This window comes from Suncus etruscus, chromosome 12 (assembly GCF_024139225.1).
Source record: "Suncus etruscus isolate mSunEtr1 chromosome 12, mSunEtr1.pri.cur, whole genome shotgun sequence".
Taxonomy (NCBI): domain Eukaryota; kingdom Metazoa; phylum Chordata; class Mammalia; order Eulipotyphla; family Soricidae; genus Suncus; species Suncus etruscus.
Genome location: NC_064859.1, coordinates 59,533,687 through 59,545,356, shown reverse-complemented (window position 1 = coordinate 59,545,356; position 11,670 = coordinate 59,533,687). Strand labels below are relative to the sequence as shown.

General features: G+C 45.5%; 1 protein-coding gene across 2 annotated transcripts in view; it reads left to right on the top strand.

Moving 5' to 3' along the window:
• Nucleotides 1-5,235: 5,235 nt before the first annotated feature.
• Nucleotides 5,236-11,670, top strand: part of UXS1 (UDP-glucuronate decarboxylase 1) — a 95,146-nt gene continuing 88,711 nt past the window's right edge. For both annotated transcript variants that reach the window (XM_049784412.1, XM_049784411.1), the window contains exon 1: nucleotides 5,236-5,432. In XM_049784412.1, the coding sequence (XP_049640369.1) occupies nucleotides 5,339-5,432 (94 nt within the window). In that variant the 5' untranslated portion in view covers nucleotides 5,236-5,338. The remainder of the gene's footprint in view (nucleotides 5,433-11,670) is intronic.

Below are 11,670 nucleotides of genomic sequence, written 5' to 3'. Positions count from 1 at the left end.
AGTGGGGCGTAAGTGAAGCAGTAAAGTGAAGACCAGCTCTATCTTTATATTCTAGATTTAGAGAGGGAAGGAGCAAAAAAATAATTTTTTCTAGTTCAAGACATTCTGCTCTGAGCTTGCAAAGCAAGGCTGAGCAGTTCTATGACAGACAATAATAGAATCAGGCCTTCTTTTTAAAAATTTTCAGAGGAAAGTATGTTAATCAAAGTATAATCACTACAGGGATTCCAAACAGAAGAAATTAGAACAAAAAAGTTTTTTTATAAAGTAGCTCAATAGTTACATTTAGCAAAAGAAAGAAAAGGAACTTTAGAGGGGCAAGAAAGACTGGAGCACTTCGGGGAGTCTCCAGAGACAGAGGCTGAGACAGCAGGCAGATAATCAGCCAAGAATGCAGGACTGATTGGTTTTTCACTAGCCTAGAGGATTTTCAGCATTTTTCCTTTCCAACATTATTTGTACCTTCTCCTCTTGCACCTTGTTCCTTTAATTCTACAAAGATGCTGTTTGGTTTTCATAAGATTCTTTTCCTCTCACTGGCCCCTGCCTTTGTCAAAGATGCCCCTGCCTACGTCAAATTTAGCTCAGGTATCCACTCTGAAATGCCTTCTGCCTGGAGAAGTGTTGGTTTAAAAGAAAAAGATCCTATTTTTTTGTTGTTGTTTGTTTTGTTTTTGTTTTTATTTGGGGGGGCACACCGATGATGCTCAGGGGGTTACCCTGGCTATGCACTCAGAAATAGCTCCAGGGGGCCGGAGAGATAGCATGGAGGTAGGGCATTTGCCTTGCATGCAGAAGGACTGTGGTTAGAATCCTGGAATCCCATATGGTCTCCTGAGCCTGCCAGTAGCTATTTCTGAGCATAGAGCCAGGAGTAACTCCTGAGCACTGCTGGGTCTGACGAAAGAAAGAAAAGAAAAGAAAAGAAAAGAAAAGAAAGAAAGAAAGAAAGAAAGAAAGAAAGAAAGAAAGAAAGAAAGAAAGAAAGAAAGGAAGGAAGGAAGGAAGGAAGGAAGGAAGGAAGGAAGGAAGGAAGGAAGGAAGGAAGGAAGGAAGGAAGGAAGGAAGAAAGAAAGGAAAGAGAGAGAAAGAAAGATAGGAAGAAAGAAAGAAAGAAAAGAAGAAAGAAAGAAAGAAAGAAAAAAGAAAGAAAGAAAGAAAGAAAGAAAGAAAGAAAGAAAGAAAGAAAGAAAGAAAGAAAGAAAGAAAGAAAGAAAGAAAGGAAGGAAGGAAGGAAGGAAGGAAGGAAGGAAGAAGGAAGGAAGGAAGGAAGGAAAGAAAGAAGAAAGAAAGAAAGAAAGAAAGAGAGAGAGAGAGAAAGAAAGAAAAGAAAAGCAAAGAAAAGAAAAGAAAAGAAAAGAAAAGAAAAGGAAAGAAAAGAAAAGAAAAGAAAAGAAAAGAAAAATTGCTCCTGGCTTGGGGGACCATATGGGACGCCGGGAGATCGAACCGCAGTCCGTCCTAGGCTAGCACGCACAAGGCAGAAGACGCCTTACCGCTTTGGGGCCACCACTCTGCCCCCAAAAGATCCTATTTTGTAATAATTGGTTATTCCCAGGGTTTCAGTTGATATTAGGAAACATTCAAAGCTCAACTTTTTGAACCTATGGCTACAAACTCTGCACGCCACACTCTTGGTCTTAAAACAAGGTGCCATTCTCATGAAATCCCAAAGCCATCCCTTGGCTCCTGGCCAGAGCACTTAACACTTTCTATCAGGAAGTGTGTTGTTTCTGATTGTGCTTTTGCTCTAAATGGCATCATCTTGAAGGAGTAAGTTAAATTTGCTCCTGAGCACTCACAGCTGTATGGGACAAATGAAAATGCCATGGGTGTATTTATTTACCCAAGACACTGACAACAATAGCACCCTGTAGCTTAATGCTGGAACAGAATGAAATGACGTGACTCTGGAAAACACCTTATGTCACAGACCCTACATATGGCATTGTTTTAATAGGAGCTCTCTTTTTCCCTTCTTAGACCTTTTTACAAGGAGAAAAGTCATATTACGATTCACAATTTTGTGAATTATCCAATGCATCATGAACATGGTCTTGGAACTAGTTGTCATTCCAAAATATTTTTGCTTTTATAATGAATTAATAGGTAGTGCAAAATGTGGTGGGACTCCTGAGGTTGGGGTCTATTGGAAAAGTGAGGGTAGGCTGGTTGAGAAAAGGGAAGAGAAAGGGAAGGTAAACATGCAAGACTTGCTGCCTGAGCTCATGCATGGTTCTGCTGGCTCCAATATCTTTCTGGCCTGGTTTTCCCCTTTAGGCCTCTTCTCCTCTGGACATACCACAATACTTATTCCTTAGTTCTGTTGTTGGTTGAGCTGCGAATCAGGGATCTGGGCCACCAACAGCTTCTGGGAGGTAATAATGACATTAGCAGCCACTTAAATTCAGTTTCTGATGGGATTTCCATTTGCTGAATTTAATAGGGCAGGAGAAGTTGGCAGAGGTGTAAGGTAGCAGCAAAATTGTTTAACTAGGAATGCTGGGTTTCAAGGAGTTTTATACAAAAGCAGCACATTTTGCAATTTCTAGCTCACATGAATTGATGATAGATTCCTATAAACCAACTTCTGCCTGACACCAAGATCTTTGAGATCTGCTGACAGCTCCATTCATTTTTGGGGGGGAGAGAAAGGGAGTGCCACACCAGGTGGTACTCAGGGTTTATTCCTGGCTCTGCACGCAGGAATCACTTTAGGTAGATTAGGGGACCATATGGAATGTGCAGGCCTCAAACCTGGGTCAGCAGTTTGAAGGGCACTTTTCCTACCTGATATGTAGCCCCACATTCTGATTTTGCCACTAGTGTCAACAAAACATTGGCTCCTAGCTCTGCTCTTCACCTTTCGTGTCAAAAATCATGAATCTATGAGAATAGATACTTCTAGAATACTAAATGCTTCTCGACAAAACATCATTAATCTATGTCAACCTCAAATTTTAAATGATTGAAAAACCTAGACAAAAGAGATTCCTCCCAGGCTAAAGACCCAACTTTTCTGTAACTCTGTCCTTCATCTCCCAGTCCAGTCCCACTTTCCAAAGAAAGTGTCCTCTTGAAAGCCCCGTGGTACTTCAGAGAAAAGAAATGGGTTCTTGAAAAATGGCAGCATTTGTGTGCAGAGACACCTGCTCTGAAGACCCCTTTAGTGAATTTCCTCTCATTGAATGATTTTCAGTGAGTTAATAGGGAGGTTGCCCTGAATCTGAGTCACAGCAGTTTGTGTTCTGTAGTTTTGAAATCAGCAACAGATTGTTTTACTGCTAATAGTAGTGTTTCCCTTTCTTTAATGTTTCTAATAAAATGAAAGAAAAATGCTTGATTGTAAGTTTAGCAAAAAAGGGTTAAGTGGTCAGAGATAAGGTTATTAGTTTGGATTTGTCCCTGGGGCTGCAGACTTCAATTTTCAGCTCCCAGACTTTTCTAGGCTTCTCTTGACGTCAATCACATCACAGACTGTGGCTACTGTCTTTTCTTCTTTATGGGATAGTTTTCTGTAGATCGGCTGATGATTTTGCATTTTTGTATTCTTTGATGTCCCTTTTTTACTTGTAGTGGACTTTCAATAAACAGTTATTAAAGGTCAAACAACACATATGTAGTTAGTATACCATTAATATAAATAACTATGTTAAACATATACACTGATATAAAAAAGATTGAAATGAAAACATGGCATTTATTGCTTTTCTTCAAGTGAAGATAAAGTGGTATCTTATTTTTAGATTGAATTTACAGTATTAGCATTGTTTTCTTAATCAGTACTTTTTAAAAACTGGATCACTGTGAGATTACCGAGTTACAAAGTTGTTTAAGATTGAGTTTCAGTCATACAGTGTTCCAACACTGATAGCTTCACCATTCATTTTCATCATTTTAAAAAAGCTTCATTTGAGGGGGGGGTCACACTCTGAACTTTGAGGAGGAAGGAGGGCGAGATGGGATGGGACACTATGGGATGCTGGGGATGGAACCAAGGTCAGCGCTTATGAGCAAACGCCCTACTCGCTATGCTATCTGGACCCCAGAATTACTTTATAAAAGTGGCTTTTGAATCTAGAAATTTATTTCCTTTTTTTATTTTTAAAGTCTTACTTTTAATCGAAGCACTATGATTTACAATAATATTAATAGTATCTTTTCTGCATACAACCGTCCAACACCTTCAGCAAGCGGTCTGCTTATATCAAAACCCTGCCCACACTCTTTTCACCCCTTCTCCCTCCTCTCCCATCCCACGTTGCAAGGGGCAAGCCCAGTCCTTAAACCAGCTATCAGGTTCTATTGCTTTAGCATTATTATTTTTTTTTAATAATAAAACCCTTTTGCATTTTGGATCACACCCTGAAGTGCTGTAGGTGGTTTAGTGTATGGTGCTACTTGCACGGGGTTGGGTGTGTGTAATGAGTTTGTGGGGGTAGGGTTTGCCACCAGAGCTGCTGAGGGTGGGGGAGCATATGGTGTAGAAGATGGTACCTGTTTATCTGAGGGTCTATGCAGTGCAGGGATCGAACATGTACCTTTTGCGTGTGAAACCTGCTCACCAGCCCTTTTAAACTATTCCAGATACCTTGAATAGCAAGTTTTTTGTTTGTTTGTTTGGTTTGGTTTGGTTTTTGGGTCACACCCTGCAGCGCTCCTGGCAGTCTCGGGGGACCTTATGGGATGTCGGGATTCGAACCACCGTGCTTCTGCATCTAAGGCAAACGCCCTAGCCCTACCTCCATGCTATCTCTCCGGCCCCTGAATAGCAAGTTTTAAAAGACATCCGAACCGTTCATCAAGGAAGCGAAACGTTATTGACTTTCAATAAGCTGCAACTGTTGCTATCAGCCGCTGTCACAGAAACCCGTCGTGTGTGTGTGTGTGTGTGTGTGCGTGTGTGTGTGTGTGTGTGTAAAGCGCGTTCCTCTTATCAGTGAGAGTGCAAGGCATGGGGTGCGGATGAAATAAACAAACCGCGATCCACAGACGCGCATGCGCGCCTTTTCCCCACCGCCCACTCCCACGTCGCCTTCTTAGGGAACCGCGCAGAGTCAGCCAGCGCTGGGCGGCAATTGCGCCTGCGGGGCGGGGCGGGGCGGGGCGGGGCGTCGGAAGGAGGCGGGAGGGGCGGTGCTGATCATGCGCACTGACTTCGACAGCAGGAAACCGGCGCGCGAGGGGGCGGGGCTTAGAGTCGGGGGCGGGGCTCCCGCGCGCCCCCAGCGCATTGTGCAGAAGGAGCAGCAGCAGTAGCAGGCGAGCAAGCTAGCGAGCGAGCAGGCGGGCCGCCCGCGCTGCCAAGGGCCCTGGACCCCGCGTGTGGCGCCTGGGGATGGTCAGCAAGGCGCTACTGCGCCTCGTCTCCGCCGTCAACCGCCGAAGGATGAAGCTGCTGCTGGGTATCGCGCTGCTCGCCTACGTCGCCTGTGAGTGAGTGCGCGCCCGATGGGAGAACCCCATTCATTCCCGATCGCCCGCCTGGCCTTTCTCCTCACCCTGCGGGGGAACCTGCCCTGCGCTTCCTGAGGCCGCCGCCGCCTGCTTGCTTGCTTTCCGGAGACTCTGCACCCTCGCCTGCCTGCCCGCCCTCGTGGGCGCCGACTCTCGGCCCACCTAGGCCCGGGCCCCGTGGAGCACGCGCCTGACGGGGTGCAGGGGCTCCCCCCCCCCCCGGCTCGGGGCGAGCTGGCAGCGCAGCGTGGTTGAAGGGAGTCGCCGCCGTCCTGGGCTGACCCCTGCGCCGCGCTACTCCAGTCGCCGCCCCGGCCCGCGTCGCCCCGGGACCCACCCGGCGATCCCGGACAATCTGTCTGGCAGAGCCCGTCCCCACTGTTTGCTCCTCGGGCAAACTCAGCCTTTGGCCGCGCCCCTGCACCCTTGCAAGCTGGCACACAGGGGTTCCCCACCCCACCTCGGGGCGCTTATCTCTCCCACCTGGACGCTGCTGCCTGCCGGCCCCAGGCAAGGCAATGCAAGGCAAAGCGGAGCTGGGATGATATTTCCCCCCTTGTGCTGGCCGGAGTGGACCCTGCTGCAGAATAGAATCTCCTCAAACCCCTTTTTTATGAGATCAGGGCAATGGCAAGGTTTCTTGCAACTAGCTAAGTCTTGATCGAGTGCCCACATTGGTTGGACCAACATGAAACACACACACACACTAGAGGCATGTTTGTCATGTTTTGCTTCCAGACATGAAGCTATCTGCTAACTGCCTGAGTTTCCGAGGTCGTTTTTTCCTAGGAGAGAGGGAATTTGGGAAAATGAGAGCTAGGAAGACAGGTGTCATGTGCCAGTGGACAGAGACACTAAGGCTGGACTCCCTGTTGCTAGACAAGGATTGCCCAGGAATAGAAAGGAGTGCTTAACTCGGGGTCAGTTTTATGTAAGAAAGAGAAGACCCAACGGGTCACTCCAAGTTGCCACTTTCTGAAGATTATAGCAACTGCATCTCACCCTGCTGTGAGACTTCTCCTTGTCTTGTTTTTATTGTCTTAGGAAATGAGGCATTTTAGAGGTTTGGCAATTAGAAACTGGAAGACCGGAATACTTAGATTGTCACCAAGAGATAGTACAGAGTTAGGCGCTTGCCTTGCATGTGGCCACCTGAGTTCAACCCTTTGCACCCCATGTCGTTCCACGATCACCCCACGATCACCATCTGGAGTGAGCACAGAGCTAGGAGTAAACACTGAGGCACCTATCCGCTCTTGAACAAAGAAAGATTGGGAGCATTTATGGATGGATGGATGGATGGATGGATGGATGGATAGATGGATAGATGGATAGATGGATGGACGAATGGACAAATGAATGGTGGATGGATGGGTGGATAAGCCTTAGTCAACAGAGATTTGGGCAGAAGGGGAGGAAGGAGCAGCGGCTGCAGTTCGGGTGTCTGCGGCACGTCTCTGTTGATGGAGGAGTGTAGCCTTTAAACGGGGGTCTTGGAGCTGAATGTGGGGATCTTGGGAAATTAGTTCACAGGGGAAGGGTTCTGAATGGATAGGGTCTGATCACTAATTCAAAACAAAATACTTGATGAACCTGAGGCATGTTTGGCAGCACTTAAGTTTCTCCTGATTTGTTTCTGCAGAAAGAGGTAATGAGTAGAGAGGGCTGAGGAAATTCTCTGTAAAGTTGTAAAGTTAGATGGCGTTGGGTATAGAACGAATCAACCAGATAATGGAGGAGTGTGGTTAGTTTTCCACTCTGGATTATACCAGGGAACCCTCCTGAGTCAGTCCTGGCTGCTGTTCTTTTTTTTTTTTTTCCTTGGCCACAGGGCACCAGATTATAGAACCCTGAGCCAGCCCTGACCCAGCCTTGTGCTATCCTAGTGCCAGTCACAACTGCTTTCTGTTCAGCTGAGCAGGGCTTTCTCTTTCTAATAGCTTCTCTTGGGATGCTGACCCTGTGGGAACCCCCTGACCTAGAAGCCAAGGTGGATATACTTGGGGTTATCAGTCTCAGGTAGGTTAACTTCCAAAGAGATGCCAAGGACAGAGATGAGTGAGACCTTGTAACTGGAGCCCTCTGAGTTTGAGCGAATTGGACTTTGGTTTCTTCTAGGAAGTGAATCTTGAACACAGGCTTGAGATTATAGCTGGTACAGGGAGGGAATGTGGACCAACAGGGACAGCACATGTGAAGTGAGTTTCTGGGACAGCCAACCAAGAGTGGGAGTGTTACTGGAATGCAGAGAAGGCAGTGGATGTCCTGGCAGTGTCAAAGGCGTCAAAGGCTTGAAGCACAGAAAGCCTGGGAGAGGCTTGCAGAGTAGGTGATTTCCCTCTGGGACTTAAGGCTAGGGGTGGAGGTCCTAGTGATGAACCAGGATGTGTTTTGTGGGGAGGATTGGCAGGGAAATGATAGGACTTTGAGTTCTGGAGAGAACAGACATATTTTTCAACAGTAATACCTGTATTTTCGGTCTTTGCTTCTTCTTAAAAATGTTGCTCACCTCCTACTTGTGATAAGTCAAATCTCATTTTTGTTTGGAAAGTGTCCGTATTCCCAAATTACACATAGCTTCACTGTTAAAATGAATGTTAAAATGTTGACATGTTTTCCCTATTTTCTCTCATTTTGCTAGCTTTCCCTCCTTCCCTCCCTCCCTCCCTCCTTCCCTCCTTCCCTCCTTCCCTCCTTCCCTCCTTCCCTCCTTCCCTCCTTCCCTCCTTCCCTCCTTCCCTCCTTCCCTCCTTCCCTCCTTCCTTCCTTCCTTCCTTCCTTCCTTCCTTCCTTCCTTCCTTCCTTCCTTCCTTCCTTCCTTCCTTCCTTCCTTCCTTCCTTCCTTCCTTCCTTCCTTCCTCCCTCTCTCCCTCCCTTCCCCCTCTCTTTTTTCCTATATCTGAATCTTTTTAAAGGTGCTTAGAAGGGGAAGAGGAGCAGTGTGGCCTTTTAGCTTCAGTGTTGCTGAGGGTGGGTATTTCTGCGAGCTGGGGGTTAAAGCTTGACCCTGCATTGTGTTATTTTTCCTTATTCCATCTCTTCAGACACATTTGCTCCCCCTCCTCCTTAATGAGCCCTGAGTCCCTTTTCTTAAAGTAAATTTGCCATGCAGGGGGACTAAATAAAATGCCAATTTACACTGCACATGACTTCAGTCTAGTGGGTATTTTGTCTTTTTAACAAAATTCTCCATCCTTGAGGACAGGACTTGTGTTTTTTAGGGTTTCAAACTTAAAACACTCAAAACAGTTCAATTAGCTCATGGGAAGAGCTCAGGGGTCTGATTCAAAACCAGGCCAAGCTACTAGAGAGCTTCCAGAGCTCCCTTAGGTGAACTTAGTTCTGATTATTATTTTTTTTTCAGTTTGTTTGTTTTTGGGCAACACCCTGTGATGCTCAGGTGTTACTCCTGGCTATGCGCTCAGAAATCGCTCCTGGCTTGGGGGACTATGTGGGAAGCTAAAGGTTCGAACTGCTGTCTGTCCTAGGCTAGCATGGGCAAGGCAGATGCCTTACTGCTTGCACCACTGCTCTGGCCCCAGTTCTGATTATTTTTAGTGATTATTTTTTAAATATGTACAGAATTTAGAAAATCAAATGGTCTCTACAAGGGTTATTGGCAGATAGATGTCTGCAGGATTTGTTGGGCAAGAGTTTCTTCCTCTGTTTCTCGTTCCCTGTACTCAGAGGTAAGCACTTTCTTTCTTCTGGTTTTATTTTTTGATAGTTGGTTTTGTGCTGCACATGATAGGCTTTTTGAGTTTTTACATATGAATGTTACCCTGACATTTTTCTTTCTAAGATTGCTGTTCATTCTCCTTCCCTTCCTTTGCTCACCCTACTCCAGGTAGATGTAGTCAAGTATTGAGGAGGTCAACACTTGCTTACAAATGTGCATGACCATTCAGAATACTAGGAACAGTACCATTTTTGATGAGCCACACCAGGCATTGCTGAATTTAAAAATAATCACTTTGTTCTTCTATTTTTTTCTATTGAGTCAACTTCAAATGTTTGGTCAGCTGTACATCAGAGGTTCACAGACTGATTTGTTTGTTTTCAGAAAACAAATCTCTCAGTACCAGCTCCCGGATGAATCTTATAGGTCACACCAGAAGTGCTTAGTGCTTATTTCTGAATTTGTACTTGGGAATCACTCCAGGTGGTAGTTAAGAGATTAAATGGGGGAATCTGAACATGGGTCTAACACATGCAAGGCAAATATTGCCCTTGTACTATGTCTCAAACACCCAAACACCTGCCTACTTTACGTGAAGAGAGCACACCTCCCTTTGTTCTAATGTCTCTTGGTGCACAGTTTCACTAAGTTGGGGAAGCTCTGGTTGCATTCTCCTCATGATGCTAGGAAGCAGCAGGACTTATGCTGGGTTATCTTCCTGAAGAAGAGTCCCCAGAATCTTTAGCTCAAGACCTGGACAGACTCAAATCTCACCCTGGTGCTTCATTATTCTGCTGACTGGAGTTGTCCCTAATAAACCCCTTATTCCCTGATTAACTTCACTCCCTGGGCTCAGGTTTGCAGAATTTGAAGACTTTCTGTGTGCCTTTCTGACATCTCAAATACATTTTAGATTAATGAGGAAAGAAACCCCAACAACAGCCTTTAGAATGTCTCTGAATTCATTGCTTCCTTTCTTCCTGGCTTCTTGCTGGTGTGGGTAAGGAGGAAGTTGAAGTCCATCTCTTGTGTTGAACTTTGTGTTTTTCTTTATGGAAGATCTCACGCTATTTTTTTTTTTGGCAGTGTGGATCCATGACTACCATTCAGTTTCAGCTCTCAGACCCCAGCTTCTTCCCTAAGCTTGGTACCATTGCTTGTATTACAAGGAGCATTGGGGGCCATGGCTCTTGGGCTCAGCCTCTGGCTGGGCATTATGTTTCTTTTCTTTTGGCCAGATAACTAGCAGGATTCAAGATGATGGACCCCCAACATTTAGCATGCAGGATCCCCAGCACTCCTTCAGAGTGAAAAGAAGTCCAAGAACACTTCTTTGTTGTTGGAAGTCTCCAAGGGACTGGGGTTACTTGCTACTGCAGCTGAGCAAAACCTGACCCGACACATCCCTGGTGCATTTACCTGTTTTCTACTGGATATGTGAGTGCCACAGTCCAGAAACTCTTTTCAGTTTCTGAGCATTTTCTAGGGTTAATTATGAAATATTTTCTTCCCTGTGTTTTCATTTTTTTTCCTCTGGAAATTTTTTATGCTGATTCCTGGTTTGGTTATTTTTCTTTCTACATTTCCCCTCAGCCCTTTTAAAAGCTTGGCTTCTTACTCTTGGCAATGACTTCATCATTGTAGTATAATTATTAAAAATATTTTTATTTATTTTTGGTTCATGCCTGGTGATGCTAAGGGTTACTCCTAGCTCTGCACTCAGGAATTACTTCTTATGGTGCTCAGGAGACCATGTGGGATGCTAGGAATCAACCTATGTTGACTATTTCAAGGTATATAAGGCAAGCATCTTTTATGTTGTGTTATCTCTCTGACCCATGTAGTGTCTCCCCTCCCACCATTTTTAGGCTGTACCTGCCAGTGCTCAGGGGTTACACCTGGCTCTGAGTTTAGGAATCACTCCTGGTGGACTCAAGGTACCACATATGGGATGCTAGGGATCAAACCTGGATTGACTGCATTGCATGCAAGGCAAGTGCCCTCCCTGCTGGGCTGTTGCCCTGGCCTCTTGTAGTGATCTTTTTAAAATTTAAATTGAGTTTCATTTTTTCTGATAAGGTTTGAAAAAATTCTCTTGATTATTAAGAAAAAAAAGTGGTCCCTTTTTTATTGTTCTGTTTTCCTGCTAATGATCTTACTGGTTCTCTTTACTTGTGCCCAAAGAGTATCTGTATCTCTCTTCCCTGTTGCCATCTGTCTCTTTTCTTGTTTGTGTTAAAGGTTTTCTTTGACCTCTGTACCTTCCCCCACTGGGGTCTGCTGTGGTGCCTGCAGGACTCAGGAGGACTGAGCGTCTCTGGGCCCCTCACTCTCCTGGTCCTCCATTTGACCCAGGCTCTGCCCACGTGGAAGCACTACCTATACTTTGGAGAAAGTGGGCCTAGGGCTGTGGTTCTGAGCAGTGCCTGCACCATCCTTGCTGGATAGAGAGTCCATAGTCTGGGCCTCTCTCTGTTCCCCTCTTCAGAGACACGCCCACCATCTGCCCAAGTGGGGAACTGGCAGTGGTACTG